The following is a 22,231-nucleotide window of genomic DNA, read 5'->3' on the forward strand; positions in this document are numbered from 1 at the left end:
CATGCCCTTTCCCAACTACTTTGGCACGTGTTGCAGCCATGAAATTCTAAGTTAATTATTATTTGCAAAAAAAAAATTAAGTTTATGAGTTTGAACATCAAATATCTTGTCTTTGTAGTCTACACACTGATGTCGCTTGTTGATGCAGTACAGCCTGAGGGATCGAAGGTCACGGGCTTAGCTGCTTACGTGCAGTGATTTCTCCAGATTCTCTGAACCCTTTGATGATATTACGGACCGTAGATGGTGAAATCCCAAAATTCCTTGCAATAGCTGGTTGAGAAAGGTTTTTCTTACACTGTTCAACAATTTGCTCACGCATTTGTTGACAAAGTGGTGACCCTCGCCCCATTCTTGTTTGTGAATGACTGAGCATTTCATGGAATCTACTTTTATACCCAATCATGGCACCCACCTGTTCCCAATTAGCCTGCACACCTGTGGGATGTTCCAAATAAGTGTTTGATGAGCTGTGTCAGTATTTATTGCCACCTTTCCCAACTTCTTTGTCACGTGTTGCTGGCATCAAATTCTAAAGTTAATGATTATTTGCAAAAAAAAAAATGTTTATCAGTTTGAACATCAAATATGTTGTCTTTGTAGCATATTCAACTGAATATGGGTTGAAAATGATTTGCAAATCATTGTATTCCGTTTATATTTACATCTAACACAATTTCCCAACTCATATGGAAACGGGGTTTGTACAAACAACTGCCAGAGCATTTTTCAACTTTAATTTTGAGTTACGAGTTGATATGATGTTTTTTACAGTGACGTTATTTCTGTTCAAAATAATAAGAATACTTGTACTGTTGAAAGGATGAAGTTAAAGTACCGTACCAATGATTGTCACGCACACACTAGGTGTGGTGAAATTTGACCTCTGCATTTGACCCATCCCCTTGTTCACCCCCTGGGAGGTGAGGAGAGCAGTGGGCAGCAGTGGGTAGCAGCGGTAGCCGCGCCCGAGAATTATTTTTGGTGATTTAACCCCCAATTCCAACCCTTGATGCTGAATGCCAAGCAGGGAGGTAATGGGTCCCCTTTTTATAGTCTTTGGCATGATTTGGCCCGAGTTTGAACTCACGACCTACCGATCTCAGGGCGGACATTCTAACCACACCCAAAAACAGATCAGCAGGTACCAGAAGGTTAGAAAAGTTGATTTTGCATAATATTGTAAAACAAAATGCCAGATAATGTGTCCGCTAATGCAGTGGTCCCCAACCACCGAGCCGCGGCCCGGTACCGGTCCGTGGATAGATTGGTACCGGGCCGCACAAGAAATAAAAAAAAATAAAAATAATAATAATAATAATAATAATTTTTTTTTTTTTTTTTTTATTAAATCAACATAAAAAACACAAGATACACTTACAATTAGTGCACCAACCCAAAAAACCTCCCTCCCCCATTTACACTCATTCACACTCATTCACACAAAAGGGTTGTTTCTTTTTGTTATTAATATTTCTGGTTCCTACATTATACATCAATATAGATCAATACAGTCTGCAGGGATACAGTCCGTAAGCACACATGAGTGTATTTTTTTATGACAAAAAAATAAATAAAAACACCCCCCGGTCCGTGAGACAAATTTTCAAGCGTTGAGCGGTCCGCAGTTACAAAAAGGTTGGGGACCACTCAACGCTTATGGGTGCCGTTTTACGGTCCTTGTACACACACCATAATAATACTCGTACTTCTGACTACGGTAGCTGTAATGCGTATGTTTCAAATTCGTACTAAAACATTTTGAACGATTTTTGCGTGCTGTGTGTAATGTTCTATATACAATGGAACATTTTAAAGTTTGGTGTTGTTTACTAGCGCCATATTGCAGTCTACTCGTATCTCTTATGTGTGACTGCCATCTACTGGTCACACTTATCATTGCACCATGTACCAACTAAAATTGCTTCAAGGTCGGTAAGCACAACCAGAATTATTCCGTACATTAGGCGCATTGGGTTAAAGGCGCACCGTCGATTTTTGAGAAAATGAAAGGATTTTAAGTGCGCCTTATAGTCCAAAAAATACGGTACTTATATAGCATGTGTATGTTGCTACAAGCGCCACATAGAAGTTACCATGGCAACAAACACAATCACACTGCCCCCTCTGTTGGGGTGCGGCAGTTTTAAAGATTAATATTAATCATATACAATACATGAAAAGGAAAGGATATGTTAATAATATGATTGTTTATTACAGTGTAACAATTAGGAATTACCATCAAATTCTAAATTCAACTCTGCTAGCATGATGTAAAAGTACAGTAATCTATGCACACATAGTGCATGCATTCATATGTACTGTAGGGGCATGAGGAATTATTATTTTTACAGCATATAATCTCAGGTCAATTACCATGCACAATATATTATGTCACACTGTAGTGATAATCTTCTACATTTTAAGTCGTTCATGTGAATAAATTCCATTATACTGTGTGTGTAAATGAGCAAAGGTGAGGTTTACTATATTAGGAAAAGTAATACAATGAGGTATAGTTTTTATGACTCCTGTATTCCAACGTGTCAAAGAAAAATAAGTATTTAATTTTATTTACGGGCAAACAAACACTTTGATTTTCTCTAAATGCAAAGGCGCCAGGAGCATTTCTTCCTAGATGTATGCGAAGGTAAACAATAATAGCTTCTTCTCAAGGAGCTTAGGTGAAAAATAATTGCAAGCATGCAAATGAATTTAAAGCCTCATGTTAGAAGGGCTGTAGGGAGAGGAGAGAGGATTTATAGCTGCGATTATTATGCACGTTTACTAAAAAAAAAAAAATGTAACAAGCCTGGAAAGCTGCGTATCAGGGCAACTCTACGATGGGCACTTTAAGGCAGCTCATCACTATTAATATCCAGCACTGAAACATAAAACATCAAAATGTGTACTACTAATATTGTATATCCCTTAAAACTAAAGTGTTGGGGAAAAAGGGACATTTAAAATGTACTACCAGACCTGCAGATCATATTTGTGTTGAGGTGCTACCACGGTTTTCAAAAGCCCCACTTTTCGCATAATTCTGTTTTTCAAACATTGAGCGTTACTAACTAGTCCGTTCAGTCTGGCTCGATCCCCAGCACAGAAACGAGTCACCAAACAAAGAACCTCACATGTTGGTGACTCAGTCACTTCTTTTATTTTAGTACGACTGCCAAATAAGTCCCAACGTGGCCAAAGAAAGTTGCGAGTGCCAGAACTTTAAAAAATAAGGTGAGGAATGGTTAGGATGTTCAGCTTTTAGTGGGCAAGATGAAACCCACATGGAGCCCTGTGGACAGTGTTCCTACTCCACTGCTCTTAAATGTGTTTGATGTTGTCGGTCCTTGGGTGGTAAAATTTATAAACCTTTTATTTCAGTCTGGCTCGATCCTCAGCTTTTTTAAACATACTGTGATGAACCCCATTCTTAAAAATCTAATCTTTATCCGATGAAGCCTATAAATTACCGGCCCATATCAAAACGTCCCTTCATGTCAAAAATCATGGAAAAAGTGGTAGCTCAGCAGCTAACCTCATTTTTGGGACAGCATGACTTTTATGACAAATACCAATCTGGTTTTCGGTCAATCCACTCCACTGAAACTGCTCTTTTGAAAGTTTCCAGTGACATGACTCTGGTCGTGACACAGTTTTGGTTTTACTCGATTTGACATCTGCCTTTGATACCGTGGATCACAGTATACCGATTAATCGACTCATATCTGGGATTGGGTTTTCTGGTGCTGTTCTCCAGTGGTTTACTTTTTATATAAAACTGGTAAATTCTAACAAAACGGAAACTCTGATAATTGCTCCCGACAAAAACATCCCCCTGATCAAGAACTCCCTTGGGGCTCTGGGTGCATCTGTTAAAACCATCCTTAGAAACCTTGGGGTTGTGTTGGATCAGTCAATGTCTTTGGAGGGTCACTGCCGTCAACTGACCAAAAACTGTTTTTATCACCTCAGAAATATCTCTAAAGTGAGAAATCTGCTGTCAAAATTGGATCTCATTATGATCATTCAGGCGTTCATTTTGTCTGTTATTGACTATTGCAATTTTCTCTTCACTCTTTTCAACAAGTCAACGCTAAAGAGACTTCAGACTGTCCAGAATGCGGCTGTCAGACTTTTCACCGGTGCACCCAGAACAGCCCACATTACCCCCGTTCTATCCAGTCTTCATTGGCTTCCAGTCAAATTCCACATAGAGTTTAAGATTTTAGTCCTGACTTTCTGTGCGTTGCATGGTGGGGCCCTACAGTACTGATTTGTTGTGCACCTACACTTCATGGCGCAGCCTCTGGTCTTCAGGCTAGGGTCTCTTAAATATTCCAAAAACCCATTTTAAAACCTGTAGAGACCTGGCATTGCTGGCTGTAGCCCCCAGACTCTGGAACAACTTGCACCAGTCCCTCCGTGATCTTGACTGCGTTGACACTACTAAAAAAAACATTTTAACACATCTCTTTTTAGTGAAGCTTTTAGTTAATGAGCCTTTTAACTATTATTTGGTTTATCCACTTTTTATCCTTGTTATGATGTTGCCCCTGTTGTTTTAATTAAATTGTTGTTTTAATTAAATTGTTGTTTTAGTTCATCTATGTTTTGTGCGTTTTGGGATTGTATCTATGAAAAGCGCTTTATAAATAAAATGTACTTACTTACTTATCACTCATAGCAAATGGTGGTTTTGCGTTAGTGTTATTCCTGTGGGGAGTTGTAGAATCAGTGATATGCAGAGGTGGGTAGAGTACCCAAAAATTGTACTCAAGAGTACTGTTACTTTAGAACAATATGACTCAATAAAAGTGAAAGTAGACATCAACATAATTACTTGAGTAAGACTAAGTAAGTATTCCACAAAAAACTACTCAAGTATTGAGTAACTTGTGATTATCTTCAGATTTTGGGGGGGTTTTGGACTACAAGTGTAGTTGTTGTGTGCATGTGTGTGTAAAATCTAAAGATCATATACAATTTGTTGCATAATGTTTTCTCAAGTTAGAAGTGGAATTCTTGTAGGCTGAAATGTAAACCTTTCTACTTACACAGATGACAGCACATGATATGAATGTTCTTTTTACTAGTTTGAAAGTAAGCATTGAAGATTTGTGCTGGCTTGTCTGACGTCTTGTCGATTTTTACATTATTTATGTTTCTATGCACTGAATTAGTCTGATTTATCAAAAAATGCGGTTTCTTTTTTTTCCAGCTGCATGTGAAGTTCTAGTTTTTATGATCTCGAATGTGACTGTTGGGCATACGCAGTGTGCTTCTTGTACATTAGCGAGTGATTGTGGTCATTTCAGCTTGTTTAGCTATGTGGAAATGTTAATACAGTAGAAGAAGAGAATGCTACATGCTAATAAGTTAGTGCTTGTAACTTTCAAGCTTCAAATCTAGCAGATAACTACAACTTTCCACTGTTTTATAGTGTTGTTGGTAATGTTTCAATGTGATTAATTGACACTTGTGGTTATTAGGATCATTAGAGAATTACAAAGACATTGCTGTTTTAGTCAACTGTTTTAGGAGGTTTCTGCTCAAACAGCCGGGATGTGCTGACGTCATGTCACGTAATTAAATTGTCTTATTTTGGGAACATTCTGACACTTTTTAAACAAGTAGGTTTCTACTTTATCATACCACCGGCCAGTGTTAATTTTGACAGCAGTTTTTTAAATTTAGTTTTAGTCATAGTCTTTTGATGAAAATGCATTTTAGTTTTAGTCATGTTTTAGTCATGTAAATTAATTATTATTGTGTGTTATTACTGTAGCTGAATTTTAACATTTTTTTCATAAGTTGAATAATATATGACTAAAATAGTCACATGAAGCAGCAAACTAGTTTTGTTCTAGACTGGCAGGTCTGCTTGCCTATGTGTACTACAAAAGTAGTGGTTGAGTAAGCAGTATTGCTCCTTCTCTACTGTCTCTACTGTATGAGTCATTTGGAAATATTAGTTTAGGCCTACTTACTGTTGCGTAGATGTCCTGATAATTAGCCTGCAGAAGACGTTTCAAGGTGGTTGTATTTTTATCGTTTAAAATCAAGCCACAGGGCTCGATGTATCTTGTTGTCTACTGTTGCAAAAGTAAAGTGTGTCCATATGTCTTCTCTATCTTCCAGGTGTAGAAGACATTGAATTGATGTGTGTAACAACACAGTAGGAATGTAACAATAAAATAATGGTGTAATATGTGATATAAACTCATTACATGTAAAGTGAGATACGTCAAATCTGTAAAACCCCAACACTTCTGAGATTTTCAATTTGAGGTTTTAATAAGCTGTATGCCATCCATCCATCCATCCATCCATTTTCTACCACTTGTCCTGTTCGGGGTCGCGGGGGGTGCTGGAGCCTATCTCAGCTGCATTGGGGCGGTAGACGGGGTGCACCCTGGACAAGTCGCCACCTCATCATAGGGCCATAATCATCAAAAATGATGTCAAAGAAAGGCTTGAAATATCTTGAGTTGCATGTTAGGAGCATATGTCAATGTATTAGTTTCACCTTGCAAGTCTATTTTTTGAGATTCACCTGTATATTGTTAATATAATAATAAGAAGTATTATTATTATTACTATAAACAGTGGTATTTTGAAGATAAAGATAAAGTTTAGCTTCCTTAAAAAGGGTTTGAATATGCCCGTAATGTGTTATGTTTGCCGTGACTCTGCTAGCAACTGTTTGAAGCTATCGTGCAGCAGATCACACATATTTTGTGAAAACTAAGAGCTAGAAGAAAAGTCAGCAAGACGCCTCATTATTAATTCATAACGATTTGTGTGAGATCAATATTGTATCTGAGAGTAGTTTTAAAAATGAATTATCTTCAGTTGAGTGAAGTTCTCCTTGCTCCAAGATCAATTCCCACCTCTAATGTCAAAAGCCTGAGATTGTGTGCAGTGGTGATAAAGAAGAGGATTTAACAGTGCTCATCTTGACAGATCATTGCATACATTGAAATCAACAATCTCACTGAGCTTTGCCACCAAAGGACTTCTATCACTTTATGTCATTTTGCTCACATTAGAAATCAGGGTTGAGTGAAAGCAAACCGTGGTCTTATCTCATCTTGTAGGCATGACTTTCCTCATCGCTTCGTGTATTTCCGCTTTATTCCACACTCTAATTTTTCGGCCTGGTCTCGCCTTTCCTCTCACCGTGACTCATGCATCACCCTACAGCTCCTTTGCAGCTGTCACATCGCAAGCAGTTTCACTGTGACTCTAATCCAATTCAGAACCAAATCCCCAAATGCTCAACCCTGTAGGCTGCCCTTCTCAATGACCCTCCTCACCATTATCATTTACTCGCAATTCTAAGGGGTTGTGTTTGCTTTCCATTTTGCCATTGCCACGCTTGGCGTAGAGTATTTTTAAAAATATGTCCTAAGCTTGAATGAAGCTCAGAAATGGCGTGTTAGTGTCTCTACATGTGCCTTTCAGCTCAGCCTGGCAATCGAAAATCGAATTATCCACTCAGAGGATAAACTCATATGTTTAACTTCGACTCCAATTGAATCTTTTTTTTATATATTGTGGTAAATGCAGAAAACACACTGTTGTTGTTCCTTTTTAGATCTTTATTGTAAGACGGCCAATATAAGAATAAACATACAATTCAATTACGTCTTAACAGGCGTTCTGCGGCGTAGCCCTTCAGCAGCCATGTAAATCTGGGGTAATACTACGTTGGGTTGCGTTTTGTAGCATTGCATTGCATAGCGTAGCATTGCATCAAAAGCATTGGTATCAGCCCTGCCTCTACTCCTCCGTGACATATGTGAATGCAAGCCCTTTATAATCACTTCCATACACAAAGTGTCTATATACCGGTGTAGACACACATACAGTACACACATGAATATATCGACCCACTGACATGTTTCGTTACAAAGACTTGTTTAATAATTAATAATGTGACATCCAAGGACATGATTTATAATATTTGTCAATTTATTTTCTTTGATGTGGAAATGTGGACTAGGGTAGTTTTATGATATTCACAGGTGATCTTATATTTACATAAATAAGCATTTCCTTTGTGTTTTTGTCAATGTTTACCTGGACATATTGCATGTTTGGTTTAGGAGTTATGCTTGAAGACATTTGTTATTGCTTCAATCACATTATCTCAGGATAATAAGAACATTACTGTCATATTGAGTAAAAAACAAATTTTTGTGTTTGCAAACCTTACAAAAGCAAATGTCTCCAATAAAGCTCACAAATATACATTTATACAGGCATTATTAGACATATTGCCTGTTTGGTTTCGGAGGTTTGCTTAAAACAATGGTTTATTGCTTCAAACACATGTTCTCAGGATTCTAAGAACATTACTATCATATTGAGTAGAAAACAAATGTTTGTGTTTGCAAACCTTACAAAAGCACATGCATCTCATAAAACTCACAAAAATACATTATTAAAGGCATTATTAGACATATTGCATGTTTGGTTTAGGAGTTATGCTTGAAACAATGTTTTACTGCTGCAAACACATTTTCTCAAGATTCTAAGAACATTACTATCATATTGAGTAAAAAAATAATTTTTGTGTTTGCAAACCTTACAAAAGCACATGTATCTAGTAGAACTCACAAAGATTCATTAATACAGGCATTATTAGACATTAGACATTATGCTTGAAGAAATGTTTTATTGCTTCAAGGGCAAATAATTAACAAGGCTCTTTTTGTTGTTGTTCATTGAGCAGAGCTATTTTTTATGAATCACCATACCAGTTCCCTACTTCAGTGCCAGACAACTGGCCTGTAATTATTAAACAGAGAACCTAGGCAGAACATGCACTCATGGCCAAAGGCACACTGATAAATACACAGAGACAGGAGCAGGCTTGTGGACGGATAATGAGGTAGACTGACAGAGATAGTTACTGGAGCACAAGATGGATGGGCAACAAGACAGGTGGACAAATAGCGAGGCAGTCAGAAAGACAGCTAGGAAACAATTCAGACTATAGGCTTGGCTAAGACCAGCAAAAATGAATGAAACGAGCTGTATTCAATTTGTTCTGTCAAAGCCGAGGCCAAAGAAATATGAATAAAACAACCCTGCTCTTACTGTATTCATCCTGCTTTTCATTAATTTGATTGGCAGACTACATGGGGCGGGGTTGAGAGTAATGGCGTGTAGTTGCTGTAGCAACAGCCTGCTTTTTGTTACATGTCGCATCCCTGGCATCTGATGTATCTTATGCTGCGATCAATAAAACTCCTTGCCTGCAGGGAATGCCGAGTGAACTGATGCTTTTGCCAGGCCAGGACTGTTGAAAGAAGGAGTGTTGGACACAAAATTGGCAGACACAAGGAATGGAGACATATGGTGGAGCTACAAAGTTGCAGGCAGTGTAGCTGTTGAGCCGGTGGGGTGGAGTCAGTGCAAGCTCGATGGCTTCTGTCTCATCAAAGCTTGTTTTTGAATGTCACTCACATCGCTATCAAAGTAAAGCTGGTGTCTGTGTGGGAACACGTCATCTGCTTACCTCGGCAGGATTGACACAGCTCAGAATCCAGGCGAAATATCTTTAAATGCACATTTCACATTTGTGGGATTTTCCTGATTGTAATGCATTAAAATGTCTAGCACCCCTGCATGAGTTTTGCACATCTAATTGGCATATATAGCCATGAGACAAATGCAGATAGTCCTGGTAATGAGGTAATTACGGTCAGACTCTCCATCTGTGTATAGCCATCCGTCAATTCAACAACCTGTGGCTGTGGGAGGTGTTTTTCTGTCAAGGTCGATGTCTCTCCAAGTGGTGAAGAGGAACATCTCTCTGAGATCATCATGTTTTATTGTTGAACTCTGCATCCTTACCCTCATTACTCTGTCACAATGTCCTCTCACAATGTATTCCCGGACATGTTTTAACAACCCGAATGCCAACTGTTCCTTGAAAAATGGCCTTGTCCCATGTCTAGAAACAGAATTACACATCCTGTATCGTCCTGTTACCGTGAGAATAAAAAATACCCTATTTTTCGGACCTAGGGCGCACCGGATTATAAGGCGCATTGAAGGGGTCATATTATGATTTTTTTCTAAATTGAAAACACTATCTTGTGGTCTACATAACATTTAATGGTGGTTCTTTGGTGAAAGTGTTACATAGATTTTGTTTTACAGACCTGTGGAAATCTTTGTGTGGGTTCTTCTGGGACCAACGGATCAGGTACAGGTTTACAGATAGTCTTTATTTTCAAGTTCTTTTGGTGCTTTTCAGCAATTTTCTCTCATTTGGTGCTTTTTCAGCAATTGTCTCTCTTTTCTTTCTTCCTTGTTCTCTCGTCTCCCGGCTGTCACTCCCCCTTTAAGGTCTCCAACGCTACTAATAAAGGAACAGGTGATTAGATAACTCGTTCCAGCTGAGATATCCACTCACCTGTCTGCTGCTTCATGGCCGGCACCTGCACACGCCCTGCCCGCAGGGAGCGCGTAGACCACGCCCCTTCCACATGACAATTTTCAAGTAGCTTTCTGAGCATCTCTTCAGGATGCGCCGTTTAGTGGGCAGTCTTATTTACGTGGCTCACCTTCGACAGCGTCTTCTCCCCGTCATATAGTGTATAGCGTGCAAAGATGGGAGTGGAAGAAGTGTCAAAAGATGGCGCTAACTGTTTTAATGACATTCAGACTTTACTTAAATCAATAACGGAGCAGTATCGCCTCATCCGTGGCTCACTAGTGCAATAACAATGTGTCCCGTGAAAAACCGTCCGACCGGAACCCTCTAATAACTGAAGTTCCGTGGGTGATTTATGTAAACCCACTACAGTTTTTAGCTCTTCGATACCTAGTCTACTGACAGATACAAGTAAGAACTTTACGCTACTTTATATTAGAAATGGCAGCAGCGGAAGATGAATGCCACATAAGAAGGTAGAGAAAAAGAAGAAGCTTATCAACTACAGTGCAAAGTGCAAAGACTACAATGGCGGACACGCTCAAATTTTCAGTACTTATCCAGAACCCAAATACAGATCAGCAGGTACCAGAAGGTAAGAAAAGCTGGTTTTGCATAATATTGTGAAAAGAAATGCCAGATAATGTCTGCTAATAGGTGCTATTTTGCTGTCCTTATACACGCACAATAATAATACTCGTATGTTTAATGCGCCGACAATCCATCATACGGTGAGCTTCATAGCTTACCGAAGTCCTACTAAAAACATTTTGACAGATTTTTGAGCGCCGTGTGTAATGTTCTATATACACGTATCTCTTATTTGTGACTGCCATCTACTGGTCACACTTATCATTACACCATGTATCAAATAAAATTGCTTTGATGTTGGTAAGCACAACCAGAATTATGCCGTACATTCGGTGCACCGGGTTGTAAGGCGCACTGTCGATTTTTAAGAAAATGAAAGGATTTTAAGTGCGCTTTATAGTCCGAAAAATATGTTAGTTTGTAAAATGTCGATAATCTGGAAATGGGATTTATGGCTCTTTGAGAGGAGCCAGATCTTGAGGAGGCGTTCTGTCAAAGAGCTGTGTGGAGTTTGCATGTTCTCCCCGTGAATGCCTGGTTCCCTCCAGGTACTCCAGCTTCCTCCCACCTCCAATGACATGCATCTGGTCATAGGTTGATTGGCAACACTAAATTGACCGTAGAGTGTGAACGTTGTCTATCTATGTTGGCTCTGCGATGAGGTGGCGACTTGTCCAGGATGTACTCTGCCTTCCGCCCGAGTGCAGCTAGGGCTTTGATACTCAGATCACTTTTGTGTTTTCCCTTGCTTAAAAACATTCTGGCACAAAAATGTTCCACCATCATTTTAACAATACGGAAATAAATGTACAGTATATGTGTTTACAATACTGTACATACGACAACAACTAATATACAAATTTGCACATGATAAAAATGTGAAAAAACTGTACTACCCTATCTGCTTAACTACTTTTTTTAGGGTTTTCATTTAAAAATGGCTCGCAAACAAATGACTCATTGGTCACTTAAATGAGCCGCTCAAAAGACTCGGCTTACTCATGAGCGTCCCATTGTTACAGTGGACAAACATACATCTGAATTAAAATTCGGTTTGAGTCAAATAATATAAACAATGTTCAACACAGATAAAATATTCACGACGATAGTGTTGTACCTAATTAATGTTTCAGGGATTTGGCAAACCTATTTAACATCTACTAAGTCATCAATAATCAAACATCGTATGAAAATGTCAAAAACAATTAAACAGGCCTATACAAGCTTATGTCATGAATATCTTAAAACAAAAACACAATGCTAACAAAGCTAACACTTAGCTCTCGATGAGCTTCAAGAGGTAGTCACCTGAAATGGTTTCCACTTCACAGGTGTGCTTGAAGCTTATCGAGAGAATGCCAAGAGTGTGCAAAGCAGTACTCAGAGCAAAGTGTGGCTATTTTGAAGAAACTATAATATAAAACATGTTTTCAGTTATATCACCTTTTTTTAAGTACATAACTCCACATGTGTTCATTCATAGTTTTGATGCCTTCAGTGACAATATACAATGTAAATAGTTATGAAAATAAAGAAAACGCATTGAATGAAGGTGTGTCCAAACTTTTGGCCTGTACTATATACATATATATATATATATATTTTTTTTTTTTTTTTTTTTAAGTGTTGATGTATTACTTAAAGTGTAAAATTACCTATAAACATGATATTCAGTACAAAAGTGTTTTTTTTCAGAACTGTATTATTTAACTGCAATTATTTACCTAAAGGAATAAAAGTGTACACATTAACGTTCCTGGCGGTCGATCATCTAAAATTTCATTAGGCGACTCGTTGGCAATAACAAATAATTTTCATGAATTCATTTAATCCATGTTTTTAATTATGTTGCGGACTTAAGTAAACTTATTCGGTATTTGAATATATACCTCAATTTGTCACTGACTTGTATGTGTTTAGTATCACAAATGTACTATTGAACAAAATCTATTTTATTTCAAAACACTGTAATTGAAGCAGTTCTATTCAGTGAGAGGCTTTTACTGTTTTTAAATTAAGTATTTCAAAAAAATATAGCAAGAAAAGTTGAATTGTAATAATTGACACAATATCAAAGCATTATAGGAGGTGAATGGCTTTCAAAAGACCTGTAATGGAAAAAAAGTTAGCCTTTGGAAAAAATTGTTAGCTTACCTAACACTAACACACACACATTAAGATTAAGTTAAATCAGATTTGTTGCAGCTGTATTTTAAAAGTGTGCTAATCTTAAATAGCAAGACAAAGTTTGCCCTTCAAACTTTTCTGGGTGACTAAAGGCTTTCATAATTCTGTCAACGCCATAATATCTGTAACCTGCAGAGACTGCATAAATTATACATGTACTTAATGCTTTGAAAGATGGGTCAGTGGAGGAATCACTAGTGCATCAGACTATAGCAGGAAGTAAACACAAAATAACCCTGAAAGTCTCTATATCTGACTTTGCATTTCAATATTTCATCCCGTTGTATTGTAAATCCAGCATGTGAATTCCCAGCAGAGCCAGCAAGAACAGAAGGAGCTCTGAAAAAAATGTATGCCCTGTAGACCTACGGGATGTGTGCGACGGGGTCATGTGTGTTTAGAGATTAGCATTATGGAAGCAAACATTTACTGCCAATTCATTTGTGATTGCGTTTGTGCCAAATATGCACAGGCACAAAATATCACCACCCAGGCTTTTAGCCTCACCACGGTGTAATGAGGGTCATTCCTCGCCACTGGGCTGAAACATTCTCAGCACTAGAGATCTCCAGTTAGCCTGCAACCTTTTGTGCTACCCTGTGATGAACATGTCTCTGCAGATGATATTTCTTGCATTGTGCCTTGCCCTGCTCTAAGTTTAATTCCATTATTTTCACCAAGCCAGGAAAAGTGACAGTTCATTAAAGGTGCAAAGAACCTTAAGGCTCCTTTAAGGAGATTTAAGGTGTAAAAAGGCAGAGAGCAAACAAATGAAAATAGTCTGAACCGAGAATGGAGGAAACCCCTAACATATTTCTTTGTCTGACAGAGCTGGATCGTGATGGTGTTCTGGATGCATAGAACCGTGCGATGACAGTGGGCAACGTGGGTAAAAGAGTCATGCGACACCCGGCCCCGCGCTACCACCTCTTCCTGGGTGGGGCCATACTTCTGCTCTTGGCCAGCTCTACAATGAGCTGTCCCGCCCGATGCGAGTGCTCTGCCCAGACTAAGTCGGTGAGCTGCCACCGCAGGCGTCTGAGCACCATCCCCGAAGGCATTCCAATCGAGACTCGAGTCCTGGATCTCAGCAAGAACAAGTTACGCATCATCACACCAGACAATTTCTCTTCATTCCAGCAGCTAGAGGACCTGGATCTCAGCGACAACCTCATCAGTGTGGTGGAAATCGGATCGTTCCGTTGCCAACTCGCTCTCCGCTCATTGAACTTCCGCAGTAACATGCTTCAGCTCGTTCCTGCGGGTGTGTTGTCAGGCTTGACCAACCTCACCCGGCTTGACCTCAGCCACAACAGACTGGTGGTTCTACTGGACCACGCCTTTCAAGATCTGCGCAAGTTAGCATCGCTTGAAGTGGGTGACAATGAACTTGTTTTCATCTCTCAGAGGGCCTTCTTGGGATTAACTGGACTTCTGAGTCTGACCCTGGAACGTTCCAATCTCACAGTGGTCCCAACTGATGCTCTATCACACTTACACAACTTAGTGGAACTAACTATGCGGCACTTAAGTGTCAGTTTTCTGAAGCCTTTCTCCTTCAAGAGGCTATCACACCTCCGCCAACTCGAGATTGATTACTGGCCTTGGCTGGAAACTCTACCCCCTCTCTCGTTGCATGGCCTCAACCTCACAACCTTATTCATAACTAACACTAATCTTTCTGCCTTCCCCGGCGCAGCCTTGCGCCACCTGCCCTACCTCACACATCTCAACTTGTCTTTCTGCCGCATTCAGCATATCCATCAAGGAGAGCTAGGCCACCTCCCGCATTTGATGGAGCTGCGTCTCCAAGGGGCTCAGCTTGTTTCTATTGAGCCCTTTGCATTTACTAGCCTGAAATCTTTGAAACTATTGGATGTGTCACAAAACCGCCTGGACTCTCTGGAGAGGGGGGTGTTTGCATCACCAGACAGCCTCCAGAGGCTTTGTCTGGGTGGAAACCCATTGGTGTGTGACTGCAGATTGCTTTGGTTGCTGAATAGCTACAGGCCCCCTTCCCTGCATATTCTTGACCTCCAGCCTGAGTGCAGCGCCCCTGAGCACCTTTTGGGAAAAACTCTGCGTGAGCTCAAGGAACCACTGGTCTCCAGGTACATGACCTGCACCAAGCCTCAAATCGGACCAAACACAACACAGCTGCTGATGGCTGATGAGGGTCAACCAGCCCGCTTGAGCTGCACGGCGGAGGGAGCGCCGCGGCCATCAGTGGTCTGGATTACGCCTCACAGACGCTACGTCACAAGCAAGAGCAGCGGCAGGGTGGAAGTCCAACCAGATGGCACCCTGGAAATCAAGGCGGCAGAACTGCATGACAGCGGGGTGTACTTGTGTGTAGCGAGTAACCCTGCTGGCAATGCCAGCTTGTCTGCCTCTTTAGCTGTGAAGAGTCTGGGCATTGGGGACAGATCTCACAATAGCAACAGGAGCTCAAATTATTTGACAGAATCAAACAACACTTGGGGGAACGGCACCGTGTTATACAACATGACAGTCCCCTTAGACATTAAGACTATCATTATATCCACAGCCATGGGCTGCCTGTCTTTCCTAGGTGTGGTCATCTTCTGCTTCCTGCTTCTGTTTGCCTGGAGCCGAGGGAAAGGACGCCACAAGAGCAACTTTGACATCGAGTATGTCCCGCGCAAATCAAACGGGGCCTCAAATGAAGTGACAGAAACAAGCGGCCCTCGGCGAGTCAATATGAAAATGATTTGAATGTGACCCACACACGACGACAACACCATGCACACATATCAGCTGACAAATTGTTTTATATGACACAGTGGATTTGTGACAAATGAAAGTGATGTATTAATATAGTGGCCGTCAATGAAGGTGATCTTGTGATCATGTGACTATCAAAGTGAAACCGTGAACGTGTTTATGAAATACTGTCCTCATACATCGCATTGAATATAATTCTATAACCAACATATCAATATGGGAGTGATATAGTGCTGCACTCGGCATGTGTATCAGTGGTGATGTGATGAGTAATGATGTTGTCGACTCGCTGTGACATCAAAGTGTAGGACAGAGCTACTGGGGGTAACGGAAGATATTCAGTGCGCGGCGATAGCTATCATCACTGCAATATGTCAGGACTAAATTGTCTAATACCCATCTGAGCTGCAGTGTGAAAGGTGTGTGTTGTGTTTGCGTGCACCAGTGTGCGCATGTTGCATATGTGTCTTTCTTTGTGCATGTGCACGCATTGCCTTTCTTATCATATGAAAATGATGGTCTAAGCATTTTTCCAGGCCTCTGTTCTTGTTGGAGACAGTTTTGTCATAGGTGATCATATACAGCATCTTTGTATGCAAAATCACACTTGTTAAATACTAAAAGTTGGGGTGTAACGGTACGCTGTGGTCACGGTTTTTATAAGGTCACCGCTATGCTAAAAGAACAAAATGCAAAACATAAAACTTGTGAACAACTTTAAAGATTTTCAAAATGAAATGAAAAAATGTGAACTCCTGACGGATAAATTATTATTTTTTTACCAAAATGGTGTGTGTCTTGACTACAAGGACAACAAAGTCTTAAGAAGAACATAGTGAACCAGGATTTCATCAGTTGGTCGACTTAATGGGACCGATTTAAGCGAGTTTGACCATACCAAATAATACATGTCGTTAAGAATGTCTTAATTCAGTTTTTAGACTATGCATAGGAGGTGATCCCTGGGCTCGGGGTCTTTCTGTGTGGAGTTTGCATGTTCTCCCCGTGACTGCGTGGGTTCTCTCCGGGTACTCCGGCTTCCTCCCACCTCCAAAGATATGCACCTGGAGATAGGTTGATTGGTAACACTAAATTGGCCCTAGTGTGTGAATGTGAGTGTGAATGTTGTCTGTCTATCTGTGTTGGCCCTGTGATTAGGTGGCGACTTGTCCAGGGTGTACCCCGCCTTCCGCCCAAATGCAGCTGGGATAGGCTCCAGCTACCCCCGCGACTCTGAAAGGGACAAGCGATAAAAAATGGATGAATGGATGAACTATGCATAGGGCTAATGCAAACCAAACTTTGGTCTGAAAATGCCCCCCAGACCACACTTTGAACACCTTTGGTTTACATTTTTTATTAAGGACAGTGTAAAAATGCAGACAAATCATTATTATTTGACCTATGATTATTACACTTTGGAATTTTGATCAATCACAATTAATCCCAGTAAATTACTTGCTTGCATAAATTAAATTAATTTACAAAAATGCAATGTTATTGTCAGAATGTCATACAGGAACATTTTTAAATGTTTGACTTGAATACTCTTAAAGGGGCTGTTTGCAATTTGCTCACAGTTACATTTGTCAAACCGAAAAATATAACAAGAACATCATTGGCTAGCTTATGTTACCATTAGTGGTTAATAAGATAACACATTTGCTTTAATACCGTCTATAATTTTTACAATTACTAAGTTTATGTAATACAAATGTTTGCTGGCCTGAAAACAGAAGATTGGTATTTATGGAGGTCACTCACCCTGTCTCGTCCACAAGTACGCACAGGTAGGTCATTTTATTCTTATGATTGAATATACATTCAATAATTCGAAATCGATTTTATTAGCTAAAAACACCCAAAGCTAATGCGCATGCACGTGTTATGTACCAACATGGTTACGTCATGACATCCTCGAAGCCGTAAATGGGTGGGATACAGTATAAGGCTTAAAATGCAGTGGAAAGTTAGCGCCATCTGTGTAATTTAAGTTTTAAGTTATTTCCTCAAAACTTTTTAACGGTATTATTTGAAATTCCGTTGAGGTGTATTTTGAAGCGAAATTTGCAATCATTCAGTCTCCTCACTTATTGCACTGCCGTATGTGATCACTGACCGTATAGCAACTGGCGCCGCCTTTCAGGTAACCATACGCGGTTCAGGTAAAGGAGCATAAGCGGATAAATTAATCTGTGTTTATCGTAGATTAATGCAAACATTTTTTGTGATTAATAATATAATTTAACACGCTAACTTTGATAGCCCAATTGTTTTGTTTCTTATTTTGTATATATTGATAAAATATGTAAATTGAAGCCAGAAAGTGGAAATTTTCACAAACTGCAAGCTTTAACCAAGATGGTTTTCAAACTCGATTTTCTCCTTTGCACCATGCCTAGCCATGACTCCAGCTAGCCAAAGGCTGGGCTGCACTGTATTTGTTTACAGAGTGGACACGTAACGGCGAGGCACGCTTCATGTCCCTCACTTTTAATGTGTGACATGTGGAAAATCGCTTCTGTACCGAACCCAAGGTATCATCCCAAACATTGAGATTACAAATACAAGTACCGTTACACCTCTACTAACGAGAAATGCTGCATACATTTAGAAATAGTTCTCTTCGCAGAATGAGTCTAACATATGTGAAAACAACTGAACTCAAGGAAAGATTACGGCTTACTTTCATGTGAGGTGTTCGCTTTGTCTTGACCAAAGAGTTACCTTTTCAAGACAGGACAGAGAAATAACAACACTTTTCAGAGGCGTTAGCACAGGAGCAAAGCTTGCAGCAATAGAAACGGCATGTTAAAGGTGTTTTATAACACAATAAATCACAGCAGTTTTTGTTGCCAGAGAAAATCCCTTGATATGAAATAAAAGACTGTGCGGCCAGACACAATGTCAAAGATTTACTGGATTGTGCCCTCTTTGGCACAAGACAAAGTTAAGCCTCACAGATTTATAGCTTAAATTTCCCCACATTTTTTGTTTGTTTGTTTAATCGCACCTCTTCAATTCCTTCCCGCCGCACGAACGGGCTCTGGCTATTTAAATAAGTGTCAATTTCAAACTTATAGTGAGATATCTTGTATTGTTATGTTGATTTGTTTGCAAATATTTCAGTGTCTGGGGTGGGGCGGGTGATTTGTATGGCAGGGATGAACGGGTTTATTTGTGTGATTCTGTTGTGATTAAAAAAAAAAATTCAAGGTTGTATAATTGTTTTCATAGGACAAATTTATGGGTTATTTTCAAAAGAAAATAAATATCAAACATATACCCTTAAAACTGGCATTGTATTTGAAATGATGCTTTATGTAAGGGTCGGCCGGACAATGTGGCTGGGCTATGTGTACATTTAGTGCAGGGGTGCCCATTACGTCGATCGCGAGCTACCGGTCGATCGCGGAGGGTGTGTCAGTCAATCGCCAGCCAGGTATTAAGAAATAGACCTAAAAATTAGCGATCATCAATCTTCACTATGACGTCACTTTGGTCACTTGGTTGACATTCACGGCACCCGAGTGTCTTGTGAGATGACGCTCGTTGCAGCAAGATCATTATTAAGAAAAAATGACCGACAGGAGGGCAACAAAATAAGAGTCTCGAGAAGCTAGCGCGCACAAGTTAGCAAGCTACGGAGTTTGTCGCCATTGTATTTCTTGTAAAGTGTATACAAAGGAGTATGGAAGCTGGACAAATAAGATGCCAAAACCAACCACTTTCATGTCGTATTGGACAGACAGAAGGACTTTTTTTCACCTCCATTTGAAAATGCGGACGTTATCAATACAAGTCATCAGAATCAGGTAATACACCAACTTATACTCTTGTCTTCATGAAAGAAAGGAATCTATATGTGTTAAACATGCTTGTATTATCATTAAACACCTTTAACTTGCTAACAAAAACTTATTTTTCATAAATAAATAAATATAAATTATATATATGAATGACGTAGATCCCCTCGATTTGGTCAATAGAAAAGTAGCTTGCATGCAGAAAAAGTGTGGGCACCCCTGGTTTAGAGCAATGGCTGGCTTAGAACACTCGTCTCTTATGCCGGAGAACCCAGGTTTGAGTCCCTGGTGAAACAGAAGCAGTAACTAAACCAAGTGTGTTAGTATTAGTTCTATTAGTAACATACATTTCAAGCTGTACTTTGTGTATTGAATTGGTTCATATTAATAGTATATTTGATAGGAGTGGGCGAATTTTGGTATTACCAATATTGATATATTTCTTATTTGCCTACTGTACATACAGTAGTGCCTCAACTTACGAGCTTAATTGGTTCTGTGACTGAGTGTTTCAAATAAAGTTGTCCATTGAACACGATTGAAATCAATTTAATTGGTGCTTGGTCCCACCAAAACAACACAATTCGACATGTAACGTGCCTTAAAAAACTTTTAGATAGGAAATATTGTACAAAAACAATACAAAAGAATCTACTACTAACAATTACAGTAATTGTATTGAGTAATTAACAATAATGTACAGCATTTACCTTGGCGAGTGTGCCTCTATTCCACTGCTTCTTCATCAAAAACACCATACGCAACTTTTCCATATTTTCAGCAATTTCCTTCATCGCCACTGTCTTCCTCCCACGCTTGGAAAAAAATATGATGTCCATCTTTAGCTACTGTATATGCTAATGCTAGCAAGTAAGACGAGATGTTTTGGTCGGATCTTACGGGTTTCAATGTGACATTTGCTTTGCCAAATAATGGTCATATTTCAAATGTTTGCTTGCAACTTAAAGCATAACAACTATCCTCAAATACTCTTAAATTGAGCGCCATTGTATTATTCAAAATATTGTTTTTTAATCAAATGTTGTTTTACTATTGTTGACCCTGATTATAATCAGAATAAAACACAGCCAAACAAAACAAATGTATGTTTATTTTTAATCACATTTAACATAGTTTAACCTGGTAAACAATATAACAAGGAATTTATAAAACAATACAGTATACCAGGGGTCGGCAACCCAAAATGTTGAAAGAGTCATGTTGGACCAAAAATTTTAAATAAAAATCTGTGTGGCTCCGCAAAAAATTAAAAGCCTTATATAAGTGTAATAATGAAGGCAACACATATATTAGCTATATTAGCCTACTATCAAAGGCTGACGCAAATCTTCGTTGACAGAAATGTAATTTAATTTTTATTCTACACATTTTTGCAACATTGGAAATCATTAGTAAAATGGATGCTTCTCACAGAATGAGATAACTTCTGGAAATTACTGGCTCAGAATGGCCAAAGGTATAGATGTGTGTGTCCAAGTTTAAGGAAACGGCAGGCTGTCTTCTTCTAAAGGATTCATTTCAATCTTTGCAAGCTGGGTAACGTTTGCTGTGGTCTGGAACAATATGGCCAGTGTTGGGACTAACGCGTTACTGTAACGCCGTTAGTTTTGGCGGTAACTAGTAATCTAACGCGTTATTTTTTATATTCAGTAACTCAGTTACTGTTACTACATGATGCGTTACTGCGTTATTTTACGTTATTTTTTTATGTAGTATCGGCTAGAAACAGAAGATCTGAGTGTTTTATTGGAGCGCTGCGGTGGAAAAGAAAAGGCGTGCTTTCTGTGTGTGGGGGCGGGGGAACTCCCATACCGTAGTTGAGGGGCGCAGGGGAGACGTTCTTTCAGTCCCAACACTGAACATGGCACACAAACAACTATTAGAAATGCAGCCAATATTACATACAGATAATGTGTCATGAGACATGCAAATATAAATTAAATACACAGAGGACCTAAGTAAAGGAAATTAAATGAGCTCAAATATACCTACAAACGAGCCATAACGATGCATTATGTACATACAGCTAGCCTAAATAGCATTTTAGCATTGTTTAGCTTGCAGTCATGTATTGACCAACTATGACTGATAAGCACTCCAGCAAATCAAAAACATGAACAAAGCTCACCTTTGTGCATTCACACACAGCATAAAACGCTTGGTGGACAAAATGAGACAAAGAAGGAGTGGCATAAAACACGTCTTTCTTTGGCAGTATCGGAGAAAGTTGTACATGGAAACAAACTACGATGAGTTTAAGGATCGCTGAAATTAGTAGGACAAAATGGTTCTTGCCAAATAGTCTCATCAGTGAAGCATGTATAACATAAACAGTGGGATTTCTAACAATTAGGCAGGCTTCTGTCATGTTTTTTCTCCTCCAGAAAATAATATTAACATTGCCACCCGAACGCCTCACTAGGGAGGT

The 22,231-nt window shown here is 39.4% G+C and overlaps 1 protein-coding gene across 1 annotated transcript in view; it reads left to right on the forward strand.

Moving 5' to 3' along the window:
• Positions 1-20,712, forward strand: part of lingo2b (leucine rich repeat and Ig domain containing 2b) — a 154,705-nt gene extending 133,993 nt beyond the window's left edge. The window contains exon 3 of the mRNA XM_061925071.1: positions 14,061-20,712. Within this exon, the coding sequence (XP_061781055.1) occupies positions 14,102-15,967 (1,866 nt within the window). The 5' untranslated portion in view covers positions 14,061-14,101 and the 3' untranslated portion in view covers positions 15,968-20,712. The remainder of the gene's footprint in view (positions 1-14,060) is intronic.
• The last annotated feature ends 1,519 nt before the right edge of the window (positions 20,713-22,231 follow it).

This window comes from Nerophis lumbriciformis, linkage group LG29 (assembly GCF_033978685.3).
Source record: "Nerophis lumbriciformis linkage group LG29, RoL_Nlum_v2.1, whole genome shotgun sequence".
Taxonomy (NCBI): domain Eukaryota; kingdom Metazoa; phylum Chordata; class Actinopteri; order Syngnathiformes; family Syngnathidae; genus Nerophis; species Nerophis lumbriciformis.